The sequence below is a fragment of the Kogia breviceps genome, chromosome 9 (genome assembly GCF_026419965.1).
Source record: "Kogia breviceps isolate mKogBre1 chromosome 9, mKogBre1 haplotype 1, whole genome shotgun sequence".
Taxonomy (NCBI): Eukaryota; Metazoa; Chordata; class Mammalia; order Artiodactyla; family Physeteridae; genus Kogia; species Kogia breviceps.
In genome coordinates this window covers 56,809,927-56,831,761 of record NC_081318.1, presented here as the reverse complement: position 1 = coordinate 56,831,761, position 21,835 = coordinate 56,809,927, and the positions used below count along the sequence as shown (strand labels likewise).

The following is a 21,835-nucleotide window of genomic DNA, read 5'->3' as shown; positions in this document are numbered from 1 at the left end:
GTTTCCTGGATCACTCTTTGAGGACCACTTAATTAAATCACTCCTAGGATTGCTCCAAGTTTCAAAAATTCTCATATTGATGACACGTGCCTAAAAATTTTCTTTACTAGAATCACCATTTTCCAAAACTATTTAAGTTGGCTTTCTCCCCTTATGGGTAACTTGTCAGCCACTCAGTAAAAGTCTCACTGACATCTCATATTTACTCACCTCTCTCAAATCAGTATCTTCTCTCTCTGATAGTACTTTCAGGCTTCATATCATTGCTAAACAGTATTTTAGAACTGTGGTGATTTGGCTCCGTACAGATTATTCCATCTGATTTCATTTGGGCCTTCACTGTAGCCAGTTGTGTGTTGTCTTTGTCTCATTCATCTTGTCAGCCTTTTGGCCCCCTATAAACTATTCTAAATCTTTCTACTCTTAAGCACTTAAACTTCCACTACCTTTTTTCTCTACTCTCATCAGATAGTTTTACCCCCTATTTTCAATGACAGTTGACGCCATCAGAAATGTCCTTCTTCTCCACCCCAATCATCAGTTATTGTTCCCATCTCTCTCCTGTATCATAGGGTTTGCATGAAAAATCCTTCTTGTTCCCCATTAAATTCACTTCCTACTTTTCTGCCTTTCTTTCCTCTTGTCTTCAAACATACATGGTTCCTCTCCCTCCTTGAAAAAGAACCTTAATTGAACCTGCTACCTCTTCTGGCCACTATCCTGTTTATTCCCTTCCTTTCATAGCCAGACTTCAATGGTAAGGGGGCCACACGCACTGCTTTCTCTTTTTCACTCTTCATGAACCTTCTTAACCTTTTGAGTTTTTAATCTCTTTCCCTTCTCTGCTGCATTAAATGCTGTTGACCACCCCTTTGTTCGAGGAACAAATTGCAGTTGAAAGGACAGCTATAATGGAGCTATAGTAAAGGTCAGTACAAATGCAAGACATAACTGATACCATTATTATTATTATTGAAATACTGGTCTCCATTCTGTGACCCAAGCATGTGTTATAGTATGGAAACAGCTATTCTAAGATTCAGAAAACTGGGTTCTAACTGGCTGGTAACCATGAGACCTTGGGCAAGTTACTTAACTGGCACAAGCTTCATTTTTTTCATCTGTGTGCTAGAAATATCTCTGCCTGCATCATAAGTTGCTGTGAAGATTATATTAAGTAATTATATAAGGAAGTACCTTGAAAACTTTAAAGAATCATACAAAATATATTTATATTAATTATTTTTATTATTACTTCTTGAATTGCTCCCCTCTTATCCTGAAAGTGTTTCTTTCTTTTTTTTTTTTTTTTTTTTTGGTGGTACGCAGGCCTCTCACTGTTGTGGCCTCTCCCATTGCGGAGCACAGGCTCTGGATGCGCAGGCTCAGCGGCCATGGCTCACGGGCCCAGCCACTCTGCGGCATGTGGGATCCTCCCAGACCGGGGCACAAACCCATGTCCCCTGCATCGGCAGGCGGACTCTCAACCACTGCGCCACCAGGGAAGCCATGAAAGTGTTTTTCAAGATGCATTTCATTGTTCTAAAATGTTCACCTTTCTCAAAATTCTCTCAGAAAGATTTCATCCATCCCTCCCAGCCTTAACAATAATTCTTTCCAGTTGGATGAATTTGCATATTCTTAGATATCTCAAGCCTTTGCCTTCCTCCTGAGTACCAAGTCTGCATTTTCAATTGCCAACTGAACAATTTAGTCACTCTTTTTTTTTCTTTTGTTTTATATACATAAGGCAGTTTGGAGAATGCAAAGACATAATCTTCAAGGAGCTTCCAGGCTGATAGAAATGTATATATACAAGGATGAAGGTAGATAAAATGAGATTAAAAAGTAAAACTGAAATGGTAAAATGTAGTGCGAATATTAAAGGAGGTAGATTTTAAACTGTTTCAGAGAAATAATAGAACTTAACCTAAACAAAGTCAGGAGGGGGAAAAGGACATCTCAAGAATAGCTAAGAACATGAGCAAACAGTCATTATGAATAAGAAGGCTAGGATACAATTAGCAGGTTCAGGGCGTAGGAAAACCAAAGGGTATGTGAAGGGGAAGAAAGTTGACACCAAATCATATTAGTTCTGAAGATGTGCTATTTTCCCCTCAAATGCACCATATTTAAAAGCAAATTTCCTTTCCCCTTCTACACATTTATTTCCAAAAAATGAATTACCTTCCACCACTGCATTAGATTGCGACCTTATATAAGTCTTTGTAACTAAATGGTGGACTCAGTATATCTCGCACATTCTTTGTACTCTTTGCTTACTCTTTTTCCCACTATCTAGAATATTTACTTCTCTTCAGCATCTCTTCAGCTTCTTTCTATATAAAATCCAGTTCAAATTATTCTTCTATCAGAATACTTTTCAGAACTGAGACTAAAATCTTATCTTCCTTTTCCAGCATTTTTAAAGCATTAATTATATACTATTATGATTTGATAAATATATATTTTTTGATTGATCTCCTCAACTGTTACTTAAATTTTACAGCGTTATGTAACTTATCTCATGTTTTTGTTTTCCTCTCTGATTACATTATAAGCCTTTACCAGAGCAGAGACCATTCATCTTAACATATCTTTGTGTCTCCCACATTTCCACATACAGCAGCTATGTGGAGAATTACGTCTTTGGGCCTATTCTGTAAATCAAAGGCAGGGCTGAGTAAAAAGCATTATTAAATTTATGGGTTACTTTCTGCTCTGAAAAGAATTTTGACTAAAAATTTTATCTCCCTAATTTATAATTTTTGTATTTTATTTTGTGTGATAGTGATTCTCTATCATTTGCTGTATCTTGTATTTGAGATTATATTTTCTCCCAGTTGATCAGAAATAGAAACAGTTGAACTGAATCAGAGTAATTAATAAGAAATCCCTAAGCACTGAAAACATTACATCAGTGTCTTCATTCCTTGTTCTCTGCCCTAGAAAAATCTTAGATTTCTTTGAGATATTGTCTGAAATTTGGATTTTTCAAACATTTCAGATGACTTTTTAGGTGTTTTATTTTTTTATAGGTATGGAAAAGTTGAAGCCACTCGCATATTGTTAGAGAAAGGAAAGTGCAATCCAAACCTTTTAAATGGACAACTTAGTTCTCCTCTTCATTTTGCTGCTGGAGGAGGACATGCTGAAATAGTACAGATTCTCCTAAACCATCCAGAAGTTGACAGAGTAAGTTATTTTCCAGGCTGTTTTTTTTTTTTTTTTTTTAATGATCAAACAGTGAAAAACAAGTAATGACACTAAAATGTTAAGTTATACACTTGAGAGGTTAGCTGAAAAATAAAAACAAATTTCACTTACTATATAGAATAATATTTATGCACTTTGCTTTTGTATATAATTTTTTAATTATAATAAAATATGTCTCACATAAAATTTACCATTTTAGCCATTTTTAGATGTATGTTGGCATTAAGTACATTTAGGTTGTTTTAGAACCATCACTGCCATGCATCTACAGAATGTACATAAAATTAAACCTCTTTTCATTTTATAGTGTATTTTCTCAAAAATATCTTTAAGAAGGAAAAGGATATTTTGGAATTTGTATTAACAAGTATTTTGGGGCTTCCCTGGTGGCGCAGTGGTTAAGAATCCACCTGCCAATGCAGGGGACATGGGTTTGAGCCCTGGTCCGGGAAGATCCCACATGCCGTGGAGCAGCTAAGCCCGTTCACCACAACTACTGAGCCTGTGCTCTAGAGCCCGTGAGCCACAGCTACTGAGCCCACACGCCTAGAGCCCGTGCTCTGCAACAAGAGAGGCCACCGCAATGAGAAGTCCACACACCACAACGAGGAGTAGCCCCCACTCACCACAGCTAGAGAAAGCCCGCCAGCAGCAATGAAGACCCAACACAGCCAAAAATAAATAAATAAAATAAATAATTTTTTTTAAAAAAGCTTTAACAAAACCTTTGTTGTTGCCATAATCAGAACTTTTGAAAAACAATAATCACATTGATTAGTGCTTTGAGTCATCTTTGGCAGTTCATGTTTATTTTAAGTAGAGCGTGCACTAAGTTTGCTTAATATGTACTTAACACTTGACAATAGTTTTTTAATGAAACTTTGATATTTTCCCTTACTTGTACATTTGTAATGCTTTTGATCTTTAACGTTTTCTTTTTTCCCCACATTTCTAGCACATAACAGACCAACAAGGAAGATCTCCTTTAAATATTTGTGAAGAAAACAAACAAAATAATTGGGAAGAAGCTGCAAAATTGTTGAAGGAAGCCATTAACAAACCAGTAAGAATTATCTTCATAAATACTAGTTAGAGGCAAGCATTGTATTTAAATTGATTAGTAATTTGAGGATCTGTGGCAAGGGTGGAAGGATATAAATGTATGGATGGCTTCTTTCCTGCTTTTATAAAACCTCATGGTTAGACTTCATAGGTATTAAATTTGTTATCATCCCTAACATTTCGACATTTATTCTTGCATATCAAAATAAAACTGCATAAATAAATTAATCTAATTTCCAGTGTAATCTGTATACTTGATATGATGATTACAAATTTTAACCTATTCATTGAAGCATCTCTCTCTACTTAGGCCATCTAAGTAATATATTTGTAAATATTGGATTGGCCAAAAAGTTCGTTCGGGTTTTTCCATAACGTATGAAAAACCTGAACGAACTTTTTGGCCAACCCAATAATAATATTACACATCATCTGGTAATTTAGTTTTGGCAAGTTGTCTACTACAGATTCATTTTCCTCCTCAAGATAGTGAATGGGTTAAAATAGGAGATTTCTAAGTCCTTTATTCTGCCAATTCATCCTGGCCTTTCCACCTACTTATGTACAAAATAATTAGCAGTGACATTAAAATAGAGAAGAATTAACAATTAGAAATAACTCATTTATGCCTGAAAGTTATAGTGATGATAAAACTGTTATCAGTTTAAAAATTGTTTGGAAACTTGCAAACCAGATAAAAGGATTTATACCAACTGATAAAGGATAAAAGTTTTATAGCAGCAGGTATAACCCATATGTCTGAGCCTTTCCAGACATTTCTATTAAGTAGGCAATGAGTATTTGTTGAGTATTTCTGTAAATTTAACACCATAAAATGCTGAAAGTGATGTGATAAAGAATACATATTCTTTATTTATTCAGTACATGATCTCTGCCTTTAAGGAAAATTACACACATTCATACACAGTTTTGTCAAAACACCATTATTCCCTGAGTACAGGACAAAAGCAAGGAAATAGATAAGCAGTACAGGCACCACCCTTATGTTATACTTCGTTGCAATTTGTTTTCTATTTGTATAGTTAAAAACACATTTTTAGGGACTTCCCTGGCGGCACAGTGGTTAAGAATCCGCCTGCCAATGCAGGGCACACGCGTTTGAGCCCTGATCCAGGAAGATCCCACATGCTGTGGAGCAACTAAGCCCATGCGCCACAGCTACTGAGCCTGTGCTCTAGACCCTGCGAGCCACAACTGCTGAAGCCCATGCACTGCAATGAAGAGTAACCCCCTCTTGCCGCAACTAGAGAAAGCCCGTGTGCAGCAACAAAGACTCAACGCAGCCAAAAATAAATAAATAAATAATTTATTTTGTGAAAAACCACATTTTTATTTCTCATATAATTTTTATATCTGAATGTATAAGATAAAAATGAACTGTCCTGGAAGTTGTCTGGTGGCATCAGTTACTTCCTATAACAATAAAAATGTATTGAGAATATCATTTCTCTCTGGGATTTTTGAACAGGAGGAAAGAAACTGGCTCATGGTCCATTGTTTCATAACTTTTATCTGCAAAGTCTTCTATCACAGATTCCTCTTAGGACAAATTATTGCTGGTACACATTTCTACATTCTAATTTGTGGCCCACTAAACTCACGAGGTACTTGACTAACACCAGATTTAGTTAACCAAGTCTATATCCCCCATTTGATATTTATATTGTACATTAATGGCTTTAAAATATCCTTTCAGAAGATTTTGAAGTTGAATATTTTTTAAAAACCCATTTGCCTTAGTTTCTCAAACTTATTTGACCATGGAATATTCAGAGGAAAACATGTTAGAAAATATAAATAATGAAAGAAAAATTTTTAAAAATATTGCTAGAAGGTCCAGTGGTTAGGACTTTGTGCTTCCACTGCAGGGGGTGCAGGTTCGATCCCTAGTTGGTGAAGTAAGATCCCACAAGCCACACAGCAAGGCAAAAATAAATAAATAAAATATTGCCAGAAGATTCTCACTTGAAGTAGTTTTTAAGCAGATGAAGTTGAAATTAAAGCATTTTGTTGTATTGGGATGTATAATTTATAACCAGGTTGCATAATTTATTATCATTCTTTGTCCTAGTATGAAAAAGTTCGAATATACAGAATGGATGGATCATACCGTTCTGTTGAACTAAAGCATGGAAATAATACCACAGTGCAGCAGATAATGGAAGGAATGCGTCTCTCTCAAGAAACACAGCAATATTTCACTATTTGGATCTGTTCAGAAAATCTCAGTAAGAAACTTGTTATTCTGTTGTATAAACCTGATTATTCCCTTTTGAGAGGGGGTTGGTAAACTTAAGTGTAGCATCAATTATTATTGACTTTAAAATTTTCAAATGATACAGTGTTCTCTTTTATACAGATTGTTTATGTTCAAACTGCTGAAACAGATAAGCCTCTGCTTCCTCCTGGCTCCTCTTTGTTCATACAATGTTTGAAATGATAAAAACCAAAACACTTTTTCTTTGGCAATGAATTTGATTTGAATGCTGTTAAACGTAGTGCTCATCCAACTTGCCTTTATTTTCAGTGCTCAACTCATCTCAGAATAATATAGATTTTCTTTTTCTGTATATTGGTTTTCTATCAGATCTTTTTTAAACTCAACCCAATGTCATAGATTTGTCTCTCAGACAAAGTATTGCAGATACATAAGGGATTTCATTGAGGTGGTTGTGATTGCTTATCTAGTGATTTTATTTTTTTAAACACCAAATTCTACTGATTTTCTCATTAAATAGGCTATCATGGAATTAAGGATCTTAAATATATTTGATAAATTTTATTCATTTTCAGATTTAGTCTCATAAACAGTTAACCTCAAATTGGGTAGTAATGTTGATTAAAGTCAATATTGATTTAAATTTAGACCTTTAATTTGTGTGTGTTCAGTACTTAGGTACAGAGAGTTTGATAAAAAGTTTCTATGTGTTGATATAATTGGTTCATTTTTACATTATCATTTATAAAAGGAAAGATGTTTTTCAGGCCTTCAGCTCAAGCCTTATCATAAACCATTGCAACATGTTCGTGACTGGCCAGAAATACTTGCTGAATTGACTAATTTGGATCCCCAAAGGGAGACACCGCAGCTTTTCCTAAGAAGAGATGTGAGACTTCCTTTGGAAGTTGAGAAAAAGGTTTGCTCAGAAATCTTTTTTACAGTCATTTAAATGTTCAGAATCTACTGAGTTCCTGTTGTAAGCACTAGAGGCAAAAATTGTGCTCTTCCTTTACAGGAGGTTTTATTTCTGTTTTTCTGTTCAATCCTTACATCCCTGTTGTAAGTGGTAGAGTTTGAGTCAGTCTACTTACAAAGCCCCTGGTTGGTTTTTCCATTTCCCCACCTCCATTGTATTAGAATACAAAAGAAATAGAGAATCCATCCTAAAGAGAATTACCAACTAGATGGGAGAAACATTTTAGAGTAGAAAAAAAATTTAGAGTAGTTAGAAAGGGAGTACAGTGTCAGATAAACTTAATAAAGGGCTAATCAGTTGTGTAAGTTTCAAAGGAGCAAAGAAATGCATTGGTGTAGGGGGAGAACAGAAAAAACATTCTGGATAGAGAAGGTTATATTTACAAAGGGGACATTTAAAAGTTATTCTCAACAGTTGGTAAATAGCTGTTTTTGACTCAACAGAGAACTATATAGATAGTAAAAAATGAGAACGGAATTTACATTTGATTAAAAAAGGGTTTGTCCCAAACAAGTATGTTTGGATTTGAATTACTCTAAATTTTAGAGGAGAAGTGAAATAATGTCATCTGAGGGACGACTGGACAAGGAAGAAACCTAAGGGAGATGTTACAAGTTAAACTAGGTGATAATCTAAATACAGTGGTAGCTGTGAAAACTGGGGGGAAAAGAGTTCTAGGGTCTCATAAATTTGGTGAAGAAAAAATACACAATTTCCTGATTCTTTATTCAAGAAAATATTAAATAGGCAAGGTTAAACAAATTTCAGCACATGAAAATTTCAGTGACCTTGTCCAAACTTGGTAAATATTTTATGCCTGACTATTCATATTGTCCCTCTTCTGTTATCAAACTAAAGGTAGAAAAGGCATTTGACAAAATCCAGTAGCCTTTCATGGTAAAACTCTCAGAAAACTAGGATAGATGGGAACTTCCTCAGTATAATAAATGGCATTTATGAAAAACCCACAGTTAACATACTCAGTGGTGAAAGACTGAAAACTCCTCCTAAGATCAGGAACAAGACAAGGATACCTGCTTTCACCACTGCTGTTTAACATAGAACTAGAAGTTCTAACCAAAGCAATGAGCCACACCCCCCACCCCCCCACCCAAAAAAAGGAAAGAAAGAAAAGAAAAAAAAGAAAGGCATCCAGATTGTAAAGGAAAAAGTAAAACTGTCTCTGTTGATCACAAATGACATTATCCTGTATATAGGAAATTCCAAAGAATCTATACAAAAGCTACTAGGGCTAATAAATGGATTCAGCAAAGTTGTAGGGTACAAGCTCAACACACGAAAATCAGTTGTTTCTATAACCAGCCACAGACACTCCACAAAAAAAAAAAAAAAGGAAACTAAAAACTCCATTAAAGTAACTTCTAAAAGAATAAAATACTTAGGAATAAATTTAACAAGAGAGCTGCAAAACTTGTACACTGAAAACTACAAAAACATTGCTGAAAAATATTAAAAAAGACATAAGTAACTAGAAAGACATCCCATGTTCAAGGATAAGACTTAATATTGTTAAGACATCAATACAAGCAAAGTGATCTACCAATTCAACACAATTCCCTAACAACAGACATTTTTGCAGAAATGGGAAAGGCAATCCCCAAATTCACTGCAAAGGGCCTTGAATAGCCAAAACATTCTTGAAAAAGAATAAAGCTGTGGGATTCACATTTCCAAATTTCTTAGTACAAAGCTACAATAATCCCAACAATGTGGTACTGGTATAAGGATAGACATAGACCAGTGGAATAGAATTGAGAGTCCTGAAGTAACCCCATATATCCATGCCAGCTGCTTTTTGACAAGGATGCCAAATGCATCCAATGAAGAAACCATAGTCCCTTCAACAGATGATGCTGGGACAACTGGAAATTCATATGCAAAAAGTATAAAATTAGACCCTGATCTCATACCGCATCAGAAATTAACTCAGTGTATCAATAACCTAAATATAAAAGCCAAAACCATAAAACTCTTAGGACAAAATACATGGGTAATCTTTATGACCTTAGCTTTGGCCTTGGAGTTTTAGATATGACACCAAAAACAAGAGTAACAAAAGAAAAAATAGATAAATGGGACTTCATCAAAATTAAAAGCATTTGTAAATCAAAGGACATTATCAAGAAAGAGAAAAGACAAGCTAGAGAATGCAAGAAAATATTTGCAAATCATAAATCTGATAAGTGTTTACTATCCAGAATATAAAAAGAACTCCAACTCAACAATGAAAAGACAACCCAACTAAATTGGGTAAAGGACTTAAATAACATTTCTCCAGTAAAGATATACAAGTGGCCAACAAGCACATGCAAAGATGCTCAGCATTATTAGTCATTAAGGAAATGCAAATCAAAACACAATGAGGGGGCTTCCCTGGTGGCGCAGTGGTTGAGAGTCCGCCTGCCGATGCAGGGGACCACGGGTTCGTGCCCCGGTCCGGCAAGATCCCACGTGCCGTGGAGCGGCTGGGCCTATGAGCCATGGCCGCTGAGCCTGTGCGTCTGGAGCTTGTGCTCTGCAACAGGAAAGGCCACAACAGTGAGAGGCCCGCATACCACAAAAAAAAAAAACCACAATGAGAAACCACTTCACATCTACTAGGATGGTTGTAATAATAAAAATTTATAAAAGAAGATGTTGAGTTTTGATGAGGACATAGAGAAATTGGAACACTTGTATGTTGTAGGTAGGAGTGTAAAATGGTGCAGCTGCTGTGGAAAATAGTTGAGTGGTTCTTCCAAAAACTAAACATAGAATTACCATTTGATCCAGCAATTCCACTCCTAGGTATATACCTAAAGGAAACAAGAACTCAAACAGATACTTGTATTCCAGCATTCTTAACAGCATTATTCATAATAACCAAAAAGGTAGACACAAGCTAAGTGTTCATCAAAAGATTAAATGGATGAAGAAAATGGAATATTATTCAGCCATAAAAAGGAATGAACTTTTGATACATGTCATAACATGGATGAACCTTGAAAACATGCTAGGTGAAATAAGCCATACCCAAAAGGACAAATACTGTTTGACTCTACTTATCATAGATAAATATCTAGAATAGATATCATAAATGGAAAGTATATTAGTGTGATGGGGGGAGAGAATGAGGACTTAATGGTTACAGTGTTTCTGTTTGGGCGATGAAAATACGGAAATAGTGGTGATGGTTCACAACATTGTGAATGTAATTAATGCCACTAAATTCTACAGTTAAAAATAGTTAAAATGGCAAACTTTGTTAGCAGTTCTTAAAATGTAATAGATGTATGAAATTTGCAAATAATCTAAATATACTCAGCCTGTCTTCTTTCTCCCTAAGTAATATTTTTAAAGTCAGCTGGTAGAGAAAGAGCAATAATGATAATACTTGGATATTAATTAATTGCATATTACGTTACAAATAATATAAAGTAGGCTCAAGTGAAAAGAAGCAAGGCTTAGTGAGTACTTAAGGTGAATCAGAATATCATGATCATCTGATAAAGTGGTTACATTCTTTTTCACTCATTGTGTAATTGAAAAATTCCTATTTTTACCACCTGTAAAATAGAAGAATTTCATTTTTTTGGTTAGGATTATTCATTTAGGATGAAAAGAGCCTGTTTTCATTTAAAAAGAACAATTGTTGACTAATAGTCACTGAACACACTATTAGGAATTATAACTATTCTCTACTGAAACTCTTCAAATTCACTGTCAATTTTTATTAGAAAAATGTTTTCTTTCATTTTTTCCCAACAATTATTTTGAAAAATTAAAAACCCATAGGAAAGTTGAAAAAGTAATAAACTTCATACCATATACCATTCATTAAATTCACTAATTGTTAACATTTTGCTACATTTGTTTCATCTTTCCTCTCTTTTCATTGTGAACCATTTAAAATTGAGTTGCAGACATCCTGGCACTTCATCCCTAAATATTTTAACATGCATTTTCTAAGAACAAGGATGTACCTACATAGTACAGTACCACTTTCAACCTAATAAAATTAATATTTCCATAATAACATCTAATATCAGACCCATGTTCAGATTTTCCCCCAATTTTTCAGTCTCTTATAACTCCCAACTGAAGGAGCTAGTCAGCGTTCATGCTTTGCATTTGATTACTGTCTCTTTAAGTCTCCTTTCATCTAAAGCAATCCCTTTATCTTTTTTCCCCATGAAATTCTGTTTCAGTTTTTTTAATATTATCAATATATGGAGTATTATAAGATATTATCTTAGTATGACAATTTCTTTTACCATAAGGAATTTAGGTCATTTTGAATCATATTTGGAAACACGCTAAGTATTCATTCAGAATCTCTATAATTGGTGATTCTTTCCAAGTAGAAATGTATTCTGTAGGCTGGCATTTTTCAGTGTTTGTTAATCTTATCAGATAAAGTGAAACTTTAAAGTTTTCAAAACTTAAAAAAAGTATGCTCTCCTTTAGTGTTATTTGAAAGTGCAAAGTACTGAATATTTTTTAGTCAAATAAAAAATGTTAAGCTTTTTTCAAACTTCATGTGTCCTTCTGGGAATTAACACTTCCTTTTATCTTCTTTGAGGTTCACTATTATATTGTATGAAGCACAGATTATAGAAGAATGTTTGAGGAATATAAAGAATTTAAGTAAAATTGTACTAAGTTTTACACACTCATATCCATAAACTGATGATAATTTTACTGAACTGTGAATCAGAGGTTAGCAACCTATGACCTATTGCTGTATCTGACCTGTTGCCTATTTTTGTATATCCTGCAAGCTGTTAATGGTTGAAAAAAATTCAAAAGAATAATATTTCATGTCATGTGAACATTTCATGAAATTCAAATTTCAGAATCAATATAAAAAGTTTTAGTAGAACTCCAACATTTGTAGATGTATTGTCTATAGCTGCTTTTGTGCTACAATAGCAGAGTTGAGTCGTTCTAACAGACTATCTGACTCACGAAGCTTAAAATACTACTATCTGGGCTTTAATAGAAAAAAATTGTCAACCTCTGCTCTAAAGCAATAACACCTTATTTATATGAAATTACATAGCTTTTGCTTTTTCATATTAGATAGTGGCAAGCTGTACATTTATAACAGGAAATTGTGGCCTAATAACCAAATTATACTTTTTCTTTTAAGATTGAAGACCCATTAGCTATTCTTATTCTCTTTGATGAAGCCAGATATAATTTATTGAAGGGCTTTTATACAGCTCCTGATGCTAAACTGATAACATTGGCAAGTCTACTGTTGCAGATAGTTTATGGAAATTATGAGAGTAAGAAACACAAGCAAGGTTTCCTAAAGTAAGTATTTAATACAATTAATGGTCTTGTGCTATACCCAAGGTTCAGTTTAACCAAGAAAATTTGGAAGTATTACGTTACTAAGAACTATTTAGACATTGGTTTGGAATTAAATAATATAAGGCATGGAATGAGAAAAAAAACAACATAGTAAAGCATTCTTTAAGTTACACTGTCTCCAAAGTTCTTTTTCTTATATTTGAATATAGTTTGATATGCCTTATACTTGTTAGCTTTATCTTTCTTCACTGTATGTTTAAATAAGTTCACTAAAACTTGACTTGGATTAGTAGAAAAAAATGTTACAAGGCAGGTGCATTTCAGTATACCACCACAAAAACTAGTTCATGCTTCATGTTGAGAGAAAACATTGAGGTTTTAGCATATCTAAAGTTTCTTTATTGTAGTTTTCAATATTCAAAAATATGTTGTGGCTACTGAAAGAAGAAACATTTCTCTAAATTGAGCAATATTAGGATCATGACTTTTTGCTTAAAATGTTGAGAGTTCTCTGGTATGTTACAATATAATATTTTTCAGCTCAAAAATCATATTATTTAAAGCCATTCACATGTAAATGATTATATTACTTTAGCTACTAAAGATGATTTATTTAAAAGATGTTGGTGTATTTGCCTACAGTGAAGAAAATCTAAAATCCATTGTACCTATTACCAAATTGAAAAGTAAGGCACCTCACTGGACAAACCGAATACTTCATGAATACAAGGTAAGCTGTTAAATAGAAATAAAAAGACATTTTATAGCCTAGTTGAAATTTTGTTAGTATTATTAATATGTTTTAAACATAGGTACATTACATTTTATTCTTGAAATTAAATAAGGATCTTATAGTTCATATGCCTGAAAGGAAAAGTAGCAAAATAGTTTTATTTTTAATAATGTAGAATCTTTTACTGAATACCATCTGTATGCTGAATACTGTGGTAAGTGCTAGAGATTAAAAAAACATGAGATAATACACTATCTCTATCCATGAGGCACTTAAAAATGTAATAGGATAGATAAACATTTTTAGACCTTGATATTTCTTTTTTTTAAAATATAAGATCTCAAAAGAAAAACTGCCTTTGGGATAATGTCACACAATTTTATTTGTCTTTGGGATAGCCTTGATTTTAGAAACTGTTTAGTTGACCTGTTTGGATTATCAAAGGTACATTCTCCTTTCACATCTGTTTATTTTACTTTGTTTTTAGAATCTTAGTACAAGTGAAGGTGTCAGTAAAGAAATGCATCACCTACAGCGCATGTTCTTACAGAATTGTTGGGAAATTCCTACATACGGAGCAGCTTTTTTCATAGGACAGATATTTACAAAGGCAAGCCCCAGTAATCATAAAGTCATCCCTGTGTATGTAGGTGTGAATATAAAAGGACTTCATCTTCTCAATATGGAAACTAAGGTAAATTTTCATCTTTTCAGCTGTTTTTGACCAGTCACATTATGTAATATCTAAAATAACAGTACTGGGCTTCCCTGGTGGCGCAGTGGTTGAGAGTCCGCCTGCCGATGCAGGGCACTCGGGTTCGTGCCCCGGTCCGGGAAGACCCCACATGCCGCGGAGCGGCTGGGCCCATGGGCCGTGGCCACTGGGCCTGCGCATCCGGAGCCTCTGCTCCGCAACGGAAGAGGCCACAACAGTGAGAGGCCCGCGTACCACAAAAAAAAACCAAAAACAATAAAATAACAGTACTAGCCTGCATGAACAATTTCATTCATTTATAATAGCAAAGGATAGTGGGGTGAAAACGAAATGATTATCAATAGGGAGTTAACATATTAATTGTAACACTGAAATACCTTGCAGCCATATAAAAGAATGATGAATATTTTTCTGTAGAATGATCTCTAAGATATATTTGGTGCTGAACCATATGTAATATGCTACCATTCATGTAAAAATGGGTGGAAATGGGTGGGTATTTATCCAAAGAAAACAGAAACACTAACACAAAAAGATACATGCACATCCCTGTTCATTGAAACACTATTTACAGTGGCCAAGATAAACTACTTAAGTGTCCATCAGTGGATGAATGGCTAAAGAAAATGTGTAAATATATACAATGGAATATTATTCGGCCATTAAAAAGAATGAAGTCTTTTTTTGTGTGTGTGGTATGCGGGCCTCACTGTTGTGGCCTCTTCCATCGCAGAGCACAGGCCCCGGACACGCAGGCCCAGCGGCCATGGCCTACGGGCCCAGCCGCTCCGCGGCACGCGGGATCCTCCCAGACCAGGGCACGAACCCGCGTCCCCTGCATCGGCAGGCGGACTCCCAACCACTGCGCCACCAGGGAAGCCCCAAGAATGAAGTCTTTCATTTGCAACAATATGGATGGACCTTGAGGGCCTTAAGCCTAGTGAAATAAGTCAGACAAAGATAAATACCATATGATCTCACTATTTATATGTGGAATTTAAAAAAAAAACAACAACAAGCTCATAGATACAAAGAACAAAGACTGGTGGTTGCCAAAGGCAGGGAGTTGAGAGATAAGCAAAATGGGTAAAGGGGGTCAAAAGGTACAAACTTCCAGACTGTAAAATAAATAAGTCATGGGGATGTAGTATAGAGGATGGTGACCATAGTTAATAATACTGTATTGCATATTTGAAAGTTGCTAAGAGAATAGATCTTAAAATTCCTCATCACAAGAAAAAGAAAGTTGTAACTATGTATGGTGATGGATGTTAACGATACTGTGGTGATCATTTTGCAATATATATAAATATTGAATCATTATGTTGTATACCTGAAACTAATATAATGTTATATATCAATTATACCTTAAAAAATGGGGGGAAGTGAATACTATATTTGCAATATTTGCATAAATACGTATTGCTTTTGTATGCATAAAATGTCTCTTAAAGCCTTTAGAGGGGGGGAACCATGTAACTGGGAATAAGAGTAGAAGGGAGACTTCTCATTATATAGCATTTTGCAACTTAAAAGAATTTTTTTTTTAACTGTGAATGTATTACCTATTCTAAAAATCAATTAGATTTAAATGAAAAAAATACAGATTTAAAAAAGGAAATATATCTCACACAAGTGGTTCATTTTGCAAATTAGATTAAGTTATAATAACATTTTGGGGGGCAAGATGAAGTGTGGATGGGACTGTGAATACTTGTTAGAACTGTTCAGAGGTTTTCTATTCCACCATCTTGATCTGGCTGCCCCTACTTCAGAGCTTTTCAATCAGAGGCTTATTACTGTATTGTGCTCCTTTTTCTAATCAAAGTCATGATAATATAAATATGGGGTTATCAATTACTTTTAGCATATTTAACACATTTCACAGGATAAACAGCTTTCTAGTTAGTAATAGGAAGCAGATAAAAGTCTATTTTGTTCATTCAGATATGTCACGAATAGACTATTTTCCAAATCAGTTTAAGTAACTAAGCTTAAGCATTTTTTTTTTTTTTTTTTTTTTTTGCGGTACGCGGGCCTCTCACTGTTGTGGCCTCTCCCGTTGCGGAGCACAGGCTCCGGACGCGCAGGCTCAGCGGCCATGGCTCACGGGCCCAGCCGCTCCGCGGCACGTGGGATCTTCCCGGACCGGGGCACGAACCCATGACCCCTGCATCGGCAGGCGGACTCTCAACCACTGCGCCACCAGGGAAGCCCTTACGCATTTTTAAAAGGCGTTTTAGATTAGGGAATTTCATCGTAAACCTAACTTTTTTCATCATTTTTGTAAGTCTTTATTATGTAATCACATACCTTCTGAAAGTATCCCAATTGTAGTTTAGTTATTTCCTGATAACTCAGGGTCATCATTATGGGCAACAGTTATTTTCCCATACTGTTAGATATGCCTGTGAATGGAGATAAAGAATATGCAGGGACATAGGGCAGTGACTGACTTGGAACTTGATTTTTTGAAGTCTGTGATATCTGCTTGCTTTGGAGTCATTTGCTTATCATTTTCTATTTAGACTATTTTACTCATACAAAATAAGCTGCTGCTTATTAGCTTGTAACTACTTTTTCTATTCCTGTTGTACTAAGGAAATGAAGGAGAAATTCCCCTTGTCATTTCAAGAAATTTTTCCTCTGCTATTTCAGAGCATTTTATACAAATAACTGCAAATTCTTCTTCATTGAACTGGATGGTGATACTGTGGGCATAACACTGAGCCTTTTCTCTAAACTATATTTTATGTTTGACTTTTGGGAGCATTCCAAATTTAGGCAACAATGAAAAGTTTTATATAGTATTCAAATGATGTTTCAGTAATGTAACATTTCATATTATGAATAATATTCTGGTCCAGGAATTGAGTAAGTGAGATAGCAGTAGCAGGCAGAGGATGATAGTGTTATTAAGAATCTGCTTTTTCTAGAAATATAAATAGAAATGCTGTCATTGGGCATATAAAAAGGTGATTGAAACCAAGGATAACAATGTTTTCTGTCCACATAATCATTACCTTGTTTTCTGTAAGCTACTGATAAATTTATGGCACCTATAAAAGCTCTAAGATAATTACATTTTCAAACGATCAAATATAGGAACAATCAGCTTGTCCTCAGTTGTCTTAGATTGACCAAATCTGCTAGGGTTGAATATGACAAGCTTGCTTAAATAAACATCTTCATCTGCAAAAATACTTTCATTTGCATTTAAAACTCTACATATGGGATACATTAGCCTCAGAGATTAAATCTTGGGAAAAGCCATAGAATACAGCTGTGGTTTTTTTTTTCACCTCAGTTACTTCTGCCTTCTATATTTTGTTATTGTTTGGAATAATGAAAGTTGCCCCTCAGAAAATACAGCTCAGCCAGTTTCATATACTCATCAGAGACCTATCAGTCTACTTACATAAAATGTAGGCACTATCGAATAGGTAAATGCAGTGTTATGGTTCAATGTTTTACTATAGTGAAAGCATTACAGTCTTCATAACTGAACTGTACTTGTTGATATATCTTCAACCTTAATACCACTGCTACATCCAGGCAATAGATGACCCTTTGCTGATGTCAATTTATGTAGACCATAATGCCCTTCTGAAATAAAACTGGTTCTTTAAATACCCATATAGTGCCATTGTTCATGGTCACTTGTCAACATCACTGCTTCTCCTGTGTGTCCTGGTTGGCTATGTCTACTTATGACTTACATGGTTTCCCTTTTCTGCTCTCAACTATCCCTGTCATTTCTCTTACTTTTTGACTTCTTTCACTAAGCACCTTCCCCTTTGTAGGTTTTGCCTCCTAATGAGAGCTACTTTTTCCTTCTGGAGCAGACTTCAAAACAGCCATGTGGGCTCTTCAGCTCCATTCAGCTGTTTTTATTATTGTGGATTTCTCAAGAATTCCTTTCTCCCTGCACACTGTCCTTTAAAAACAAAACCTTTATTTTTAACTTACGGCTTCAGTGCTTTTGTTGCTCATTTGACCTTCATGTAATAGAGGAGTTGCGATACCACAGATGTATTTTTTTTCTGTATATTAAACTGTTTTGAGGACATATTAAATGGACAGTTTCCTGTCTCTTGATTAAACCAAGTTTCAAGTCACTGATCCAAAAGATAGACAGTTTAAGGTTTTATGATATCTTGACTCAGTGTTTCATTGTGTACTTTGGTAAATAGCTATTTTAGTAGATCCTTTCTATAAGTTATATTTTATAAGTATAGCTATTTTTAAGCAAAATGTTATTATTTTCCCATTATAAATGGTATACACTCATGTAAATTAATTATATTATGTTTCACTTACAGAACCTCACTTTCAGAATGCCCTAAACTATTACCTTTCTGGCATATCCTTAGTTTATTATTTACAATCATTATGTTAAGAACTGCTAGTCATAGAGAGATAATGTTTCTCAACATACTTATTTTAAAGGATGGCATGAACATTTTCATTGTATATATGTATACAAAGAATATATTTTTAGGGTAAGAAAATGTAAGTTACTACTAGGAGATAATTGTTTTTTAAATAATCCAGGGCTTCCCTGGTGGCACAGTTGTTGAGAATCCGCCTGCCGATGCAGGGGACTCGGGTTCGTGCCCCAGTCCGGGAAGATCCCACATGCCGCGGAGCGGCTGGCTGTAAGCCATGGCCACTGAGCCTGTGTGTCCGGAGCCTGTGCTCCGCTACGGGAGAGGCCACAGCAGTGAGAGGCCCGCGTACCACAAAAATAAGTAAATAAATAAATAATCCAAAGAATATATTGGATTCCTATTTAAATATACCATTATGTTACAACATGTAGGAATAGAATGGGCATCTTTTTTTTTTCCCCCATCATTGGGTAAGTTTAAGGTGTATGACATGTTGATTTGATACACTTATCTGTTTCAAAATGGTTTCCACAATAGCATTAGCTAACACCTCTATCACACTGCATAATTACAGTTTCTTTTTTCTGGTGAGAACATTTAAGATCTACTCTCTTAGCAACTTTCAAGCATATAGTACAGTACTGCTAAGTATAATCATCATGCCCCACATTAGATCCTCAGAACTTATAACTGAAAGTTTGTACTACTTTGACCAACATCTCCTTAATCTCCACCACCCACCAGCCCCTGGTAACCACCATTCTCCTTCCTGTTTCTGTGAGTTTGGCTTTTTTAGATTCCACATATAAGTGGTATCCTATGGTATTTGTATTTCTTTGGCTTATTTCACTTAGCATAATGCCCTCCAGTTCCATCCATGTTGTTGCAAATGAAAGGATTTCCTTATTTCTCATGGCTGAATAATACTTCTTTCTGTGTGTGTACACATATACAAATAGATAGCACAGAATGGGCATCTTTAAAAAATTTTGTCATTCTGATAATAAGAATATCATTGCTCAAGGCAGTCTTCTAAGAGTCTACCATATATGTGGCTCTGTACTGCAGGCTGGGTGAAGTTAGTGTGGGCACTTTGAACAAGTTTTATTCTAACTTTCAAAACCATTGTGTTTAGACCTGTATAGATAGGTGTAGATAGTAAGAGAAGATGGGTGTTGTTTTTAATAAATATTTCAATATAATGATTTCTAATTATGTTGCAGGCTTTACTCATCAGTCTTAAGTATGGTTGTTTTATGTGGCAGTTGGGAGATGCTGATACATGTTTTCAGATCCATAGTATGGAATATAAAATGAGCTTTATAGTACATACAAAACAGGTAAGTACCTAATCAGTTATTCTGGACTTCTAGTAATAAACTCTACTGTATTAATAAAGTTATTTCTTTTTTAAAAAATGACAGTCCATTTTACTTTAAGGAAAACCTCTAACATGAAATTAACATATTTAAGACCAAGGTAAAAAGGCAGGCCTTTCCTAAGTAAAGCCAGAAACTTATCTGAATAATTTATTGCAGTCTTATAACAATGAAAAATTCCTTTTCAAATACATAGAGAACTGTCTGTCCACTGCCATGTATGTCATTTACACATTCTTACATGTTTCAAATTTATTGTCAACATATATTTTACTTTGTAGGCCGGCCTTGTGGTAAAACTACTAATGAAGCTAAATGGACAGTTAATGCCCACCGAAAGAAATTCATGAGAGGAAAGCAACTGATACTTAAGACAACTCATTTTGTGATATAGATTTTTTCCATGAAAGATTTCTTAAACTATTACTTTTAACAAGGCATTTAGTCTCTTGTAATATATATGTATACTATTATATTGTACAGAATCTGTACTTATGTTTGGTGTGTAATATACCAATTAGTTTTATATAATATTCTAATAAGCTAATCTAATTTTTAGGAGAAACACACAAAAATGTGTAGATTGATAGTCTGTATAATATTAGACAAAACAGTAAGCTTTATAAAGTTATTTTTGGTAAATGGTACAGAATTTAGAGTGGAATATGATGAAATTAAAATATAGCTTTGCTATGACTTTGTGTCATTTCAGAATGTACAGAAAGTCACATGATTTGAATAAAGAAAATGTGTTTTCTACTTAAAGCATATGTAACACTGTTACTTAAAATTTTTTTTGTAATCTCTGAACATTTCTCAACATGTTTTTAAAAGACTTAGTTAAAATGTTTATTTGGTATAAGCTAGTATTTCCCAAAGTATTATAGTTCTTGAACCCCCTGCGCATCATAATTACCTGAGTGCCTCTTAAAAACAAGGATTTCAGGGACAATCTAGACAAGTTCATTCACTCTCTTGGAAATAGCAGGGCCTGGGAATTTCTTCTTAAGTTTTACTTAATTTTCTGTTGAAATAATTCCAGACCTAATAATGAATTTGTATTATTAAAGTTAAGTAAATTACACAGAACTGCCTGGCACATAAGCACATATATACATGGACACATAGACTAAGTGACAATCTCTGAATATTAGTAGTTGCATTTGTTAAGAACATGTTGTGGCCTTCCCTGGTGGCGCAGTGGTTGAGAATCTGCCTGCCAATGCAGGGGACACGGGTTCGTGCCCCGGTCGGGGAGGATCCCACGTGCCGCGGAGTGGCTGGGCCCGTGAGCCATGGCCGCTGAGCCTGTGCTCCGCAACGGGAGAGGCCACAACGGTGAGAGGACCGCGTACCACACACACATACACACACACACACACACACACAAAAAGAACGTGTTGTATTTTTATGAGTTGGCTCAATGATGTATTTATATTGCCTTTACATTATAGGAAATAGATCACCAAATATCCGGTTGTTTTACTTAAGGGGAGCACGGATATCATATGAGGAGCTAACTTGATTAATCTGCTATTTAATAAGCTTAGAAATTAGTCTTTCCAAGCTAACAGATTGTTGTGTTCTAAGTAAGTTCAGAGATAACAGTAGTAATACTTAAAATTATCCTACAGGTTACAGATAATTTTTATTATCTACTCTTCACGTTGACGTCTGCATATTTTTAATGGTGGTCTGCTGAGCTTTATTAAAATTAAGGGGACTTCCCTGGTGGTCCAGTGGTTAAGACTCCATGCTCACAATGCAGGGGGCCCGGGTTTGATCCCTGGTCAGGGAACTAG

General features: G+C 34.9%; 2 protein-coding genes across 3 annotated transcripts in view; one reads left to right on the top strand and one right to left on the bottom strand.

Moving 5' to 3' along the window:
- Positions 1-20,805, top strand: part of KRIT1 (KRIT1 ankyrin repeat containing) — a 37,101-nt gene extending 16,296 nt beyond the window's left edge. Inside the window, exons 9-17 of one of the 2 annotated variants that reach the window (XM_059073919.2) lie at positions 3,039-3,195; positions 4,172-4,279; positions 6,371-6,527; positions 7,285-7,436; positions 12,649-12,815; positions 13,458-13,545; positions 14,036-14,242; positions 19,878-19,994; positions 20,315-20,805. In XM_059073919.2, coding sequence (XP_058929902.1) covers positions 3,039-3,195; positions 4,172-4,279; positions 6,371-6,527; positions 7,285-7,436; positions 12,649-12,815; positions 13,458-13,545; positions 14,036-14,242; positions 19,878-19,994; positions 20,315-20,383 — 1,222 coding nt within the window. In that variant the 3' untranslated portion in view covers positions 20,384-20,805. The remainder of the gene's footprint in view (positions 1-3,038; positions 3,196-4,171; positions 4,280-6,370; positions 6,528-7,284; positions 7,437-12,648; positions 12,816-13,457; positions 13,546-14,035; positions 14,243-19,877; positions 19,995-20,314) is intronic. The other variant, XM_067042499.1, reaches the window with a different exon arrangement.
- ANKIB1 (ankyrin repeat and IBR domain containing 1) overlaps positions 1-21,835 on the bottom strand; it is a 194,872-nt gene that overhangs the window by 151,233 nt on the left and 21,804 nt on the right. The window lies entirely within an intron of this gene.